Source organism: Cotesia typhae, unplaced genomic scaffold (assembly GCF_013202065.1).
Source record: "Cotesia typhae breed Kobodo isofemale line unplaced genomic scaffold, CoteBio_Ctyphae scaffold_13, whole genome shotgun sequence".
Taxonomy (NCBI): Eukaryota; Metazoa; Arthropoda; class Insecta; order Hymenoptera; family Braconidae; genus Cotesia; species Cotesia typhae.
The window spans coordinates 17,219,988-17,235,354 of NW_027423774.1; the positions used below are offsets into that span (position 1 = coordinate 17,219,988).

The following is a 15,367-nucleotide window of genomic DNA, read 5'->3' on the forward strand; positions in this document are numbered from 1 at the left end:
AAATTATTTCTTGTTAACTTAAATAGAATGTAGGAAGCAGTTTCATGTTTGCATATTCTTACGTAATCACTTATACTAGATATCGAGGGTATCGATTAATTTGACAAGTCACACATGTAAAAGGTTTATGTATATACATGTATTTATTATATTCATATATAATAAATTTAAAATGACATTTTAATCTGGTAAGAGGTAAAAGTATGTAAAATAACCTTGAACAATTTATTATACATATAAATTAATAGTTTGTTGTTTGAATTCTTTTTCTGTTAGCATTCTCCATCTATATCCTAGTATTTTAGAAATTTCTTTTTCGGTATCTTCATAAGATTTGCAAATAGACTTTATCCAATCTTGGTGCTCAGGCGTCCATTCTGTAACAACTGACCAAGTTTTATCGCATCTTTTTAAAACAGCTTGACGACGTACATATAAACAGCGCAATGACTTCACTGTTGACGCTATCTCGAGTAGTGTTGAAGTTGATATTTTATCTCGTATCATCTGTAATTATTTTATTTTGTTTAGTAAATAATTAAAATCTTTCATTTCAATGAACATATTTTAAAAATATTTACTTACAAAATAAAGTCAAAAAACTTCAAAATTGTTTTAGAGTCTTACAGTTAATTAGTAGAAAAAACATCACAATAAGGTGTTAAAAGTGTTACGAAACTAATTAGTACTAACTCGAAAGCAAAACATAAATACTGGTAAAACATTATTATTAATGAATATGTAGTAGCAGTTCCAAAGTTCAATTAATTAAATAAAACAACACAATACCAGTGTATGAATATTAGGACATGTTCTGCACACTCGCACGATAATTTCATCGACACGCTTCGAGAAACTTCGATGTTGATAATACTTTGGGATACTTTTTATCGCATAAACAGACAATGTCTTCTGAAAATTAATAGCCTGAGCCAACATCATCGCAGCTGTTATTTGTGTCGTCTGGTTGTCTATCACGATGCTATAACATGGTATTGAATTGTGCTCAGGAAATTCAATCGGCAATACTATCTCCGGTTTATTACTTTCGACTTCAAAGTGGACTTTTAGATATGGATTATTTTTCCGTAATTTTATCCATGCTAATTGCTTCGGCTGTAATTTAAAATAAATAACTCAATATTATTTACTTGAATAATTAATTAAATAAATATTTATTTAGTCACCAATCGAACAGTGCTGTCAACAGGGCTATAGCGATTTTGAAATATATGCATATGTCTCAATTTTGTATACCCAATTAAGTCCAATACATCATTGTCTAAATTTTGTGAGCTTATTACAAGAATCTGAAACAAGAAAAATAATCTTTATTCAATTTAATTATTATTCCTTTATTAAAAAGTTGATGTGACGTTTTCATTGTTGTCGCTTTTCGTTGCTATGGTGACCACTTTGGCAACGGTTGCCATAGCTACGGTAACCATGGTAACAGTTAAATATTAATTAGTAAAGTTTGTAGAAATATTGATTAAATTTCTAAAACTCAAAATCAGAATATAGTAGACCAAATAATTTATGTTTTTCTTTTTATTTATTTAAATTAACAACGAAAATTTAAATAAATAATTGATAATGTCTTAATAAGTTGGTTGTAATTGATTTAATTAATTTTGTTATATTTTTGCACATAGGTTACCAGATGAAGTCAGAATTATGCTGACGAAAAGTTGTAAATTGAAATAAATAAAAAGAAAAACAAATTATTTGATCTACTATATCCTGATTTTGGTTCTTAGAAATTTTGTAATACTTAGACCTGAAATAATGAATATTGATTAATTAAATCATCGATAATAAACATTTTGACAGAAGCGCGTTCGATTTTTTAGTTAATTAAAATTTAAATATACTTACATTTAAATTAAGAAAAACTCCAACGTGCAATAATGGACAGTAAAATTTTGTAGTATTAATTAACACAAGTTTTTTCAAAGTTTCAGTACAATTATCACATATATTATCTAAAAAATAAAGCGCCTCTTTGCTGTCAAGCATCAGATCAATGAATTCCACGGATCGCAAATTCTTTAAATTGGATGTAAGTTTCTTGACAGTTTCTAGGAGCTTTCCACCGGTACCGAATATTTTTATTTGCTCTGGATCATCACGATTGGCCATATTACAAGGAAATATAAATTTTAAATGACGAATATTTTGACCCATTCCAGGTATGTAAGGATCATCACCGGGTTTTCGCAGACAAAACCAGGTAAACATGTTCATGAATTCATAGAGATTGTAAAAATTGTAAGTAGGCTCGAACACCAGGGACCGAAAATTACGACCAACTCTGTAAAAGCATGATGAAGTTCTGATGTGGTCCAATACGTAGCACCACCCGCTATAGTAATTGAACTTTCCACGGGTTAACGTCGTATCCTGGACAGTAAAGGTAGACCATACTCTCGGTAGTTTAAATGCTTGGTACCAAGATCGACAGACTAGAGATGCGTAATAGCGTTGACGGATTGTTAAATAAGAGAATATTTCTTCTAATAGTATGTCCGGTAATTTATCCCAGGCACTATATACCTTCGGGTTTTCTTTGTCCTCTTCTTCTTCTTCAACGTCGATGTACAGAGCTTTAATTAATATTCTTAATTAGTTATTGTTTCAAATAATTTTATTTTATCAAAATTTTAAATTAATACTCTTTAAATATTTAAATACTTCAATCATAAAAAATTTATATGCACAAATATTAGCGGTCAATTATGATTCTAAAAAATTAATAACACTGAAGTTAGAGACAGAAATTAAAAATTTTTAGAATTTTACAGCAATTAAATTATTAAATAAAAATTAATTTTAATAAAATAATCTTATAGCAATTAAATTATTAAAAAAAATTAATTAAAAATTTTGACATGTGAAAATTAATAAAAATTACAAGTGAAAATTTTTAGAAGTATTTTTTTATTGTAATTAATTGGTTAAAAAAATTTTTAAAATTGACACCTGACCGCTAACTTCAGTATTATAGAAATTAATTAGACAATTTAAAAAAAATTGCGGCGTATTAAAAAATATAAACATTTACGTATTTATGTTTTTATAAATAAATTTAATTCATTACCTCTTTCTTGCTCGTCAAATTTCCAACAAGCTTTATTAGTCATTTTTTCTTTTGTACCACCCAAATATTTATAACTTTACAATTTCAGAATACATTAATTACTAGTAATTAAATTGTAATAAGTTAATTATATATTTAACGAACGTTTTGTGATCAGACTATTGGATAAGTTGAATTATTTATATGAAAGACTGATGGTTCGAGATGTATTTTAGAATTTATTTTTGGATTTCCCGAAAAAAAAATGTCTCGATTTGGACCCCCTAGCGGCAAAGTTGCAAACTACTCGTTCAAATGGTTCTTTTTTTTTCAACCGTCACTGATTAGTTTTTTTTCAATCTTGAACCATATTAGATGTTGTGACTGAGTTTTTGTTGTATTGAAATGTGAATAGTACTTTAATAATTGTTTGAATAAATAATTGAATATGATAATTATTTCTGGGTCGACACAAAAAACTACTAACAAAATAAATAAATTTAGAAATGATTTTTTTTAAAACTATGTTGAAAATGGAAACTTATAACTTGGATATTCCCACTTTTCAGGTAAGAAATTTTTAATTTTAAACAATGAATTTAATTTAGTCAGTGACATAATTTTTGGGATTTAATTATTACAAGTAATTTGTGTCATTATTTCTATTAATTTCTTTTTTTTTTTAAATAATTTTTGTGCTAACGTTTTTATAACCATATTCATAATGATAATACAAACCGCAGACATTGGATGATTTTTCTAAGTATAATACTAAAGTTAGATGAAAATTAACTTTGCAGATAGTTGATAATTTTAAGAATTTTTGTAACAAATAAATCATGGCAAAAAAAAAATTTATAAAAAAAATTGACATTTAGAAATTTTTAAAAACTACAAATGCAATTTTTATTAAATAATTTTTTGAAGCAAATTTATTTGTTAAAAAAAATTTTTAAATTGTCAAGTGACAGCTAACTTTAATGTCATTATAGTTAGCCGATGTTTTAAATTTTTTCATTTATTAAATTATAACAAAAAAACATTTTTTTTAAATTGCACTTATAGTTTTCCAAGTTTTGTACATATGAAAATTTTTAGAAGTATTTTTTTATTGTAATTAATTTGTTAAAAAAATTTTTTTTCCCCTCCGGGTGTAAAGCGTCAACTTTAGCCCCGCTGCGCTAAACAAAGTTTCCGCTTTACACCTTCGTCAGGGAAAAAAATAGTATACACTCCTCGGGAAGTAAATAAGAAAGCCTCAGATCACATGTTTGTTGACCTCGGCTTCGCCTCGGCCAACAATTACATGTGATCTGAGACATTTCTTACTTTACTTCCCTCGGTGTGTAATATACTATTTTAATTGACAGCTGACCGCTAACTTCAGTATCATAATTTTTTTTTTGATTTTTTCTAATAATTTTTTCAATAAAAAAAAAATTGTAAAAATTTTTAGATGTCGGCTAACTTAATTTTCATTTTCTAAGTTTAATTTTTACAGAAAAATAATTGAAAAAAAAATTTAATTGTGTATTTACTTCTTTTATATTGATTATTCTTCCATTAATAATTCATTTGTTTGCTTATTAATTAAAAAATTATCGACTGTCTGCGCTTTCTTTATTATAATTATTGACACCATAAGAATGACTTCAACAAAAATATCTTATCTTTCTCTAAAATCAACAGGATTAATCATGCAATATTTGCTTTTAAATTCAGAAGAAATTCATTTAACTTCTGTTGATTAAATATTGCTAAATAAAATTTAAATAAAAAGATACCACGGTTTTATAAGTGTTTTCTTATAAAATTGAACTTGTTTTTATTACAAATATTTACTCTAAAAAACATATTATTTGCTAATACTTAGTATTTTTTTTTTTTTAAAGAAGCTAGAAAAATATGACAAACACTTCAAATTCAAATTCGCAAGAGGAATTTCCAACGGACAATTTATCAAAATATCACTATATAAGGTAAATATTTTTAACATTCATAATTTAAGCAACTGTTTTGAATAATTAAAAAAATAATTTTTTGTTTTAGGTAAGTGAACTTTAAATAAGCCAATGAGGTTTAAAAAAGTCTACATGTTGATAAGTTTATTTGGTTCACAAACAATACAAATACGGTATTGATAATAAGTACAAAAAGAAACAAAAGACGAAAAAGCTTCAAAGTTGAATGATAAGATAGAATAATGACAATAGTATAATATTGATAATGATTATGTTTACTATTGAAAGTTATTAAATGACATTTAAACGATAATGACAGTTCTCAAGCTACTAGTCCAGCTGTAGAGCGTGTATAAAATGAACCCAAAGAAAATCATTTTAGCCAGCAAGTCGACGACGTACATCCTGAAATCAATAATCACTATTAATGAGAGAAAATTCAATATAAATTGGCTAATTAATTAGTGTATGTATTTACACTGCCATGTGTCTTCTGGCGGCAGGGATCGTTTCTGGTGGTTCATTTAGTATATAAACACGTGCAGCTCTTATGCAAGCTTCGAAATAGTCGTCTAAATCCAACCCATCGCCATCGAGCTTATAGTTAATCCGTTCGCGGTCATTAAATTTGCTCCGTATAATGTCTATACTGCCGTTCTCGAAATCCCACTGGTTGTTTGCGTAGTATTCGAAAACTTCAAACCCTTTTTGTATACGTCGATGTACTCGACACATTCTGCAACGATAATAATTTCGAGAGTTAAAAACATTTTTATTAACATTATATTTTATTATAACCAATTAAAAACAACGTACATAGGTTTATGGCCAGTGAAAAATAACAAGGTGTCAATGAAGTACGCTGGGATCATATGAAATAGCAGGACACAGATATTGTGCATCATTCTTGATTGCTTCATGCTACCACCGGGATACCAAACAACGCCATTCAGTGGTACTTTTTGTGTTATTTTACGACCACGTTCGATTATTTCCCTCCAAGTTACCTTGAACTCGTGGCTACTTGTTAGATTGTACACGCGTCTACTTTCATCTTTATTCCCGATGTAATTCCATGTGCATGCTAGTATTGCGTTCACTGCAATGTCTACTGGTAAATAATCTGCGTATCCACGTTCGTCACAGTACATTGTTCTTATCACGCCTTTTCCTGCTCCGATTAACAGTCCTGTTGGTCCATTTATGTTGTCTGTCCAGCCTGGAATTGGCTCTTGCCAAATTGGAATGACAATACTCGGACTGACAAATAGAAAAAAATTTATTCAACATTTTTGTGGAAATAAATCAATTTTTTTTTACCACAAACTTTAAAAAATATTTTAACGTAGATCGTTAATTTATTGATAAATAATTAGTAATTATTACCGAAGAATAATTGCTGGAATATGAGGCATTGCTTCTTCGACTAAACCTTCAGATAGTGCCTTAGTGAATGCATAAGTATTAGGCAATACACCGAGAATTTTGCTGGTCATTGCTTCAACGACATCATCATCCATCCATTCAACGCATTTGATTATTTTGTGAGGATCTGCTGGTGGTGGGTAAGCTTTCTCACCAAGTACCTGGTAAAATTAACCCAGAGGTAAGTATTAACAAACAATATTTTATAATAATATTAATATTAATATTCAATAATGTATTTAGCCAAGTGTTTTTAAAAAAGCTAATGTTATCCTAACTTTCTCTTCCAGGTGACAATAAGCTGTACTGATGTGAGCAAACATGACCAAGTATTTCATTTCTTTAGCCAATTCAATCATGTTCTTAGTGCCTCGGGTATTCAGCAGCACTGCACGTTTCAGTAGTTCATCGAATCTATAATTATAGTTATTTACTTATATTATCCTTTTAAAAAGCTATCAAATTGAGTATTAAGTGTGATGTTTTTGCTTATTGCTTAAGTAATTCAATTACCTGACTGTTGCTGCGGCGTGGTAAACTATACTGACTTTTTCACAGAGCATTATCCTGTCCTCCAATGAGATTCCCAATTTAGGTAATGATACATCACCGTTTATTATCGACACTTTTTTTTGTATAAATGACAATCCTCGTAATTCCTTTACTTTTTCGAACAACTGTAATTATAAATTTATAATTTTATTTAGAGGAAAATTCCATTAAAAATATTTTCCAATTGAAAATAGATTAAATAAGTCTCTTATTTGTTATAGCTTCATCAATAGTCGGTTTGACGTCATTAATTTTTTTTTCTACGGCTAATGACGGAAAATAAAAAATCGTTCTATATTTTAAATCAGACAAAAAATTATATAATTATTAATCGTAAAGCAAAAAATTTATTATTAGCCATTATAAATGAAGAAGTAAACAAGTTTTTATTAGCTTCAAAGAAATTTTTTTTTTTATTTCAATGAAAGTTTTTTATAGATAACTTTTTACTAGTTTTGTTCGACCATTTTGATGATACGCTATTTTAAAATTATTTAAATTGCGTCATTAGATACTCGATTGATTTTATTAAACCTCAAGCTAGCATGCCGTGAATACATTTAAAAAGGAAGATTAATGTCTCTCTTATCTGCTTTTTTATTAGCTAAATGTTCTTTTATGACGACACAAATGACTCCTCAGGATCCTTACAAATCTGGTGGGTCGCAAACTAAAAACTTTCTCGTATCTTAATGAATTGTCATGTGCGACTATTTAAAAATTATTTATAATTAATAAAAGAAACCAAATCGTCCCTTCCCACTATTAGATGCAGATTTGTTGTTAGCTCATCCATTGCATAAGCTAATGAATTTCCGTGTGCTGATTTGCGGTTTTGTCATACAATTTATAGGAAGTCATACAAGCAGCTTTTGAATAGTAAAATTATAAATAATTCTGACATTAATCAAACTGATTAAAAATTTAATATTTTTTATCTGAACACTGATTAAGAAACTTATTGTATAATTTTTTTTTCTACATTCAAATGAGGCTCATAAAAATTTCACTTTTTTATGCCAGACCATTGGAAACGAGCATCAAATACATTACGCAAAATATTCTATTTAAAATCTATTGGCTAATATTTTAAAACGCCAAAATAACTTAAATGTATTTTTTTTAATGCCGGTTTGCTAAACTTAAGCTTTATCACATAACAAGCAACATATTTCGCGAAATAATGACATAAACACAAACGGATATTGCGTTATTTCTTCGTAAATTCTTAATGCAATGCAAATTGGCTTAACTTTTATAACTACATTAGAGTTCTCCAGTAAGAATTTCTAAAAAATTTCTTTTAATTATTTGATTTTATTAAAAAATTTTAATCATTTCAAATATTTGTTAAAAAATCAATTGATTAATTTTCTACACTTAAATAAAACAACTTTTAATTTTACTTTTTACCACAACTATGTTAATTATAAATCATTTAAAAAATTTTTTTTAAATCGATCAAAGTAATTATTCTTCTATTTTATAAATCAAATTCCTTCACTATAATTACTAATTTAATTATATTTTTCAGCGCTACGTTCCTTGGTATTAGATATATATAGTATACATACTTTGTTGGCGAAATGTCATAGAAGATAAATCTTAACAAAACTATTACGTTAAAGATTATAAAATCGTCGAACAAATATAAAAATAAATAAAGGGATTGTGAGATAAAGATTTTAAAGAGGTAGAAAGCGTCGGTTAGGTGCGCTCGCACTCTTATACCAACTTATACCAAGTAATATTTCGTCATAGTAATAGTAATGTGCACGTGAGTTATAAGTTGATCTCGATTAGACGGCTATTTTTTTATGATTATAAATTATCAATTTCAAAAACAATTTCCAGAAACCAGCCAAATCACTTAATTAATTATTAAAAAATAATTAATCTTTTTCTTTTCAAGAAAACTTGAAATTGAATAAAGCCGCGATGTTTTTATTACAATTACAACCACATACAATTTAAATTATTTTTGAAGCGTAAATGTCCCTCATTAGTTCCGGTTGGTATCTTCTTGCCAATTTATTTAATCTCATAGCCGACAGTCTGAAGAAAAAAATATCTAACGACTAATTACGAATAATTCGAAATTATTTTAAATTAAAATGGACGTCATCTTTTTTCCTTTTATTCTTGATCAACAAATCGGATAAGTAGGTCACTTATTTAGTCCTGAATGACTTTTAATTAAGAATTTTCTCAGTGACGTAAGGGGTTGACCAAAACATGCAAATACCGGTTCTCGCGGGAATTCTGACCCGCTGGCCTTGTTTTCTTGCAGAATGTATCAATGTACGTATGTATGTGAATGCAAGTGGTTGATGATTGTCGGCAGGTTGTGTGTATTTATGCAAGGACTAAGAGCAATAGAGAAATTGCGTTACAGAAGAAGGTAAGTCAAGTGTTCTCTGTTCTCTTGAGAAGAGTTATCGCGAGATATTTGTGATATGACATAACAAGTCAAGTACTTTCACTGGACAATAACGGTCTCATACATTACACACTGGTTTCATGCCGAGGCCTTGACTCTGTTTCTGCTTACAAGAGCATCACATGGTCCATCATTTTTTCCGAATTTTATTTTGAAGAAAATTTTTATTTTTTCGATTATATTATCGAAAAATTTGTTGAATTTTTACAATTTATTGTGAAAATTTTCTTAGTTAGGCGTCTCGGAAAAAAAAACTGGAAAAATTACACTTTAAAAAAAAAATTTTACAAACTTTGTAAAAGATAAAATTTGAAACTGTAAAAATGAATACTTAATATTGTATTCTTATTTGAAATTATAATTTGTACAGTTTTAAAATATACTTTTTACAATTTGAAAAAATTCTATTTTTTAAATAATTTTTTCAGTTTTTTAACTATTAAATTTGGTACTATAAACTAAAAATTCTATTTTTTTTTAATTTTTGATGTTGCTTAAATACTAAATATTGAATATTAAATTAAAATCAAATTGAAATATTTAAGATCGGATTGCTCGAAAGCCAAATGACAATTTTGTTTTAGTCTAATCATAAAATGTGTGAAAATAAAAAATATTGAATATAAATATAAAAATAAATAAAAATATAAATATTTGCGTTTTTCGAGTTATTTGCAGTGTACTTTCACTAAAAGTTTGTACGAAATACTTTTGCAATGCGTTATCCGTGCGTGCAATATTTTAATAAATGTTTAATATCTTGTACTAAAATAAATAAAAACAACAAAAGTAAATAGCAATATTATTTACCGGAGAGTTGAAAATTTCCTCCAATCGAAGCTTCGGGTCTTTGCCCTTCTTCGGGCGCACAAGAAGATGAATCCTTCCGATGTCGGGAATGCAGCGCAAAAATTTTTCAACCATCACTTTTCCCAAAAATCCGGTTCCTCCGGTGATGAACAACTCCTGGTCCTTAAACATCTCCGCAATTCTATCCGGCATGTCATCTATTTTTGAATCTGTCATTTTGGCGATTTAAAACGATACCTACAACCAATAATCAATTAGTATCAAATAATATTAAAATAAATTGAACAATAAATAACAACAACAATTAGATATTTATTTTGTATATAAATCGAGATCAGTCTAGTCGACATACGCGAATAAAATACCGAGTTTTGCAACAATCCAAATCATTGTACGGTCACGTACGCGTAATTGCATTAATAACATGTAATAATCTTATTTTTTATTATTATGTTATAATGTATGTGTAACAGCAACGAAAAAGTATATTTGTTGACTTTATGAATTTATTGACGGTCAGTTTTACTTTCAGTCCCATATAAGATACTATTTACTGTTTTTATCATTCAAGCTATTAATGTCGCGCGGGAAAACAGGTTTTGGTCAAATAGCGTGATCGTTCACTGCGTATTAGACTGAATAGGGACTTTCCAAACGCTACCTTACGTCTGAAATTTGTTTTTGTCTTTAAAAATAGCTACGAAGAATACTCGGGATATACAGAGGTTATGGCATGGGTAATTCCGATTATTTATCGCTATTATGCGCGTTTTTCGGGCCTTATTCTTTTCTTTGGGAAAAAACCGGCAATTAATTAGGTTTTTTTTTTTTTTTTTTTTTTTTTTTTTGGATTTTATACATTTAAAATAAATTATCGTTGTGAAATTTATAAAATTACGACACTTGCTTAGAAATAATTATAAATAAATTTGAAAACTTAACCGCGGCAATTGTTATGTCACGATGAATAATCGATTAAATGAAACAGATCAATGAACAAATCGAATTGTTCTTGATGAAAAAAATAAAAAAGGAAAATAAAAAATTGTTAATTGAAAAATAAAATTTTTGAAATCACTGTCACAGAATTCAAAATATTCACTTACAAAACAAACAATAATGTCAAAAAACCGTGACAAACCACGATTTAAAATATTGAAATCTCAAAGCTGATTCGGATGCTGTGTTAAGACTTGACGACTCGAGCAGACAGTGAGCCGATTACAGACTGAGAAAATAATTTAGCCACCGAATAACTGGACGTTTGGTCGGAGTATGCTCGTTCGGACTTACATGTATTGGTCTAATACTTGTCGTCTTTGGGCCAGGGCCGTATGAACTTTCAATTTAATCTCTCTCTTCTCTCGTTCTGTACATGTGTGAACGTTAAAATAAGTAATACACATCTGCAGAATGTAAGTGATTGGTGGCGAGCCCCACTCTTGGTACAATACCGATTATTACTCGCGAATCGAGTCGTCTTTTCTTCAAATTCGTTGTTATTGCAGCCGACCGAGCATTAAGAACGGTAGGAAGATACTTGAGTACACTGTAATTTTATAACGACCTGCTGACTCGAGATCAAAAATGAATGTTTTATTTAATTACGCGATTCTTAAGACGTAATCATTTTTTTCTCTAATAAAATTATCTTTATAATTGAGAGATTAAGGAGAATTTTGTATCTAGCGTATTTATGTAATAAAATCGGTTTTTTTAATTAAATTTAGTATCATCGAAAAGGTCTTAGCCTAAATTTGTGTCTTTTAAAGGTTTTATATGGTATTAAGCGATAGTTAATTTATTATGATAAGTTTTCGGGGGAGTTTTAAAATAGATTTCAATTTCGCGATCGATAAAATTTTTTTATTTATTTATTTTATTTTTTACATGTCAAATATTAAAACATAATTGAGAGAATAAGGAAAATTTTGTGGCGGGTGTATTTTTATTTCAAAAGTGATTTTTATAGTTGAATTTTGTATCATCAAAAAGGTTATGAGTTAAATTTGTGCCTTTACACGATTTTATATTTTTTAGTGGTTAATTTTTTGGAGAAGTTTTAAAGAGTTGGTTCTACAAGTTTGTGTCTGTCTTATTTTCTATAAATTTATTGGTCTTTGATCCCGTTATAGGAATGCTATTTTTTAAATTTATTTAAAAGTATATTGTGAGTAAAAATATCAAAAAACCATCTAGCAAAAATTTTTTTTTATTTATCAATCGCGATTCTCACCAGTCACACATTACTGCAAGTTTCTAGTGACTATTTTAATAAGGAGTAAGCGAGAAAGAAAATGATTGAATAATATTAATTATAGTCAAATACTTGAAAAAAATTTTTTTACTTGTAAAACGAAATAATTAATGTTCTTTTAAAAATACTTAAATGTTTTTCTGCTTAAAACTTTTATTTGAATAAATACAACACTTCAAAAAATTTTTTTGCAACGAAATCAAATTAAATAAAATTGCATACATGCGGTCAAAGATAAAAAAGTTATTTGCAATATTCTTAGCAAGTAACGATGTCGATAAAAAAATTTTTCATTTTTCCTGTCATTAATTTCGCACCTGTGTGACTCAGAAAAATTCAAACTTCAAAGATCATAAGATTAAATAATAAAAAAATTATTGCTTAAGTTTTTCATCAAAATTTTAACAATAACAATTTTTTTTTAATTTCTTATGGTAAAAAATGGAATAATTTAGATAATTATCCCAAGCTATTTATAAATTTGACGAGTTAAAAAAAAAACAATCTAACGATAAATTGATAAAATGATTTTTTGTTCTCTTCTTCCCCTACTCTTGCATAAATAAATTTTTCAAGTAGTCGCGTTGCGTTTTAATCGGACTTGTAAACTTCATAAGTAGTAAACAGCGTGGTAGATACGGCGGACAAATAAAATGTTCAATACAATATTAAGTTCAAGGCGATTCCTTTTTTGAATGTTACATTACTTTATTTCTGGCTTATTAGGTTTCTCTCGGTACTCGTTCGTTATGCAATGTTATTTTATTTGAAGAAATTGAAAGCCGCTAGACCGCGGATTTCTCCCTTGGCAATAAAAGTATCCATTAAATCATCCCGGTATTTTCAATTATTATTATTTACAGCGATCCTCTTATGACCGTTATGACACACTTGCGGGCAATTTTGGCAATGCCAGATATATTTAAACACATCCTTTCTTCTTAATCTTTTTATAATACCGGAGATGATCCATCTGCAATTTGGTTATATAAACCGTTTGTCAATTTATGCCCATATATTTTTAAAATATATTTATTAAACGACATTTAAAAATTGTGTCACGTTCATTTTAATTGTGAAATTCAGCGTTTGTTAATGATTAATCATTAATTATGATCTATAACTATCAATCTGTAGCTGAAAATTAAATTTTTCTTTTTTTTTATCCTTCATCTCATCAGTTTTTTTTTGCTTTTTATTTTATCAAAGTGTTAAGTTCAAGTAAATTATATCGGAATTTTAAGACAAGTATTTAACATTCACTTACGGAATTATTATCAAAGATATTTTCCGTTTAAAATAGTTTAAAAATTCATGACAACTGCTTATTATCGTAGGTCAAACATTTGAGATCTGAGATAAGAAAAAAAAGCAGCATGCAATCTGCGGAAATTATTAAAACAAAAAAATATGATATGTGTTTCTAAATAGTTAATCAACTGTCATAGTAATCATCTGAGTTTTTATATTTATTTTTTTTTCCTGACTGATTCTCAATAATGAACAATTACTCAGCGTACGCAAATAAGAGTAATTGCGTTTACGTGATCGGAATCTTTATTTTTTGAAAAACAAATAAAAAAACTCATCCAGACTTTAAACATTACATACTCTTCTTATTTCTGCGAATTAAAGTCTGCCGATTTTAAGTTTTTGAACAAAACTTTCCCTCGTCCTTGAACGCAATAAAAAAGTGACGTTCCGCAATCAAATCAAGTTCAATCGGATCCTTAATTAAAAAGAAAAAAAAATAACCCGTCAGTATCTTTCAGAGCGAATTGGTGGTGATTCGTAATAATTATAAACTTTTATGACGAATGTTAATGCGACTAAATAGAATATGAATAGGTAAAAATAGAGTGTAATATTCTATGTCATAATATTGGGCTTGAGTAAACCGCAACATTAAGTAAAATAAAATAAAAGTTTTTCATGATCGTAATAAATGTATCGTTGTATTGCTGGTTTGGTTACTGGTACTGGTACTGGCTGGAGAACCGAAGCGGTTCGACCTCTTTTTAATGACGCAATTTACTTTCGTGCTCGAGCAACTTACTTTGCTTTGCTTGTTGGTATGGATTGGCTTTAAAATCTTAACAAGAAAACCTGTATATATGTATATTTATATATTTATATATTTATATTGTGAGTGTAAGTAGTAAGTAAGTGAGCAAGTGAATAAGTAAGATTTCAACATTATTTCAGGATGCCTAAGATACGACACTCTCCACACTCTCATGCACAAATAATAAATTTATGCATTATATGTGGATGAAACTGTTGTCATGCAAAAATACTATGAGTCAGTATTTTATTTATACATAATTCAATCGATTTTTTAACTTTTTATCGAGCTGTAGACGAGATTTAATCACTAAAAATCTTCCAAGTTCATCGAAATAGTCTAAAAGCAAACAGGTGCGGTTTTTACCATGCTCCGAGTTTGTTCTATGTTCAGGAATTTTTTAATCATTTGAAGAGCCATTAGATGCTCAATACTAAATTTAAGAGCGAAAAAAAGGCTGAATGTTTTTTTAAACCTTTTTTTTTTGGTCCATCAGAATTGTTTGCGTTTTTTAAAGTCTAAATGACTTCTCTTCACATTTTGACCTAAAGTGGTCCCAAACGGTACCTCTATCTTTTGGCAAAAAAGTATTAAAACTCGTTTGTGTTGAATACTCAATCAATTGAGTTTATAAACTTGATCCTTGCTGCATTTAATAATGTATTGCCGTCGAAATATCAATTTTTTTTAATATCTTGGAGTTCATATTTTTATTAATTTAAAATTATTTATGTACTGAGAAAAAAATACTTCTATTAACAACGGGTCCAATTTTTTC

At 28.3% G+C, this 15,367-nt stretch overlaps 3 protein-coding genes across 3 annotated transcripts in view; 1 reads left to right on the forward strand and 2 right to left on the reverse strand.

Moving 5' to 3' along the window:
* Window positions 1-119: 119 nt before the first annotated feature.
* Window positions 120-3,331, reverse strand: LOC141534261 (uncharacterized). Its single transcript, XM_074253510.1, has 5 exons — window positions 3,101-3,331; window positions 1,879-2,606; window positions 1,188-1,310; window positions 790-1,116; window positions 120-507 (listed from the first exon to the last, which is right to left on the reverse strand). Exons 1-5 carry the CDS (start codon window positions 3,141-3,143, stop codon window positions 229-231), a joined length of 1,500 nt encoding a protein of 499 aa, XP_074109611.1. The 5' UTR covers window positions 3,144-3,331; the 3' UTR covers window positions 120-228.
* Window positions 3,332-3,507: 176 nt separating this feature from the next.
* The window catches only part of Far1 (fatty acyl-CoA reductase 1), a 64,006-nt gene continuing 52,146 nt past the window's right edge, over window positions 3,508-15,367 (forward strand). Inside the window, exons 1-2 of the mRNA XM_074253504.1 lie at window positions 3,508-3,648; window positions 4,972-5,058. The gene's annotated coding sequence lies outside the window, so the exon portion shown is untranslated. The remainder of the gene's footprint in view (window positions 3,649-4,971; window positions 5,059-15,367) is intronic.
* Window positions 5,170-11,530, reverse strand: LOC141534259 (putative fatty acyl-CoA reductase CG5065). Its single transcript, XM_074253508.1, has 8 exons — window positions 11,374-11,530; window positions 10,268-10,504; window positions 6,979-7,142; window positions 6,744-6,879; window positions 6,427-6,626; window positions 5,857-6,300; window positions 5,519-5,776; window positions 5,170-5,445 (listed from the first exon to the last, which is right to left on the reverse strand). The coding sequence occupies exons 2-8, from the start codon at window positions 10,481-10,483 to the stop codon at window positions 5,343-5,345; spliced, it is 1,521 nt and encodes a 506-aa protein (XP_074109609.1). The 5' UTR covers window positions 10,484-10,504; window positions 11,374-11,530; the 3' UTR covers window positions 5,170-5,342.

Bases quoted from the DNA above. Each gene is read 5' to 3' on its own strand.
- LOC141534261 (XM_074253510.1), bottom strand. From the start codon at position 3,143: ATGACTAATAAAGCTTGTTGGAAATTTGACGAGCAAGAAAGAG. The intron at 2,607-3,100 runs GTAATGAATTAA...TATTAATTAAAG, and splicing joins ATTTGACGAGCAAGAAAGAG to CTCTGTACATCGACGTTGAA. The intron at 1,311-1,878 runs GTAAGTATATTT...TTCTTGTTTCAG, and splicing joins GAGTTTTTCTTAATTTAAAT to ATTCTTGTAATAAGCTCACA.
- LOC141534259 (XM_074253508.1), bottom strand. From the start codon at position 10,483: ATGACAGATTCAAAAATAGATGACATGCCGGATAGAATTGCGGAGATG. The intron at 7,143-10,267 runs GTAAATAATATT...TTATAATTACAG, and splicing joins AGGAAATTTTCAACTCTCCG to TTGTTCGAAAAAGTAAAGGA. The intron at 5,446-5,518 runs GTAAATACATAC...TATTGATTTCAG, and splicing joins GCCAGAAGACACATGGCAGT to GATGTACGTCGTCGACTTGC.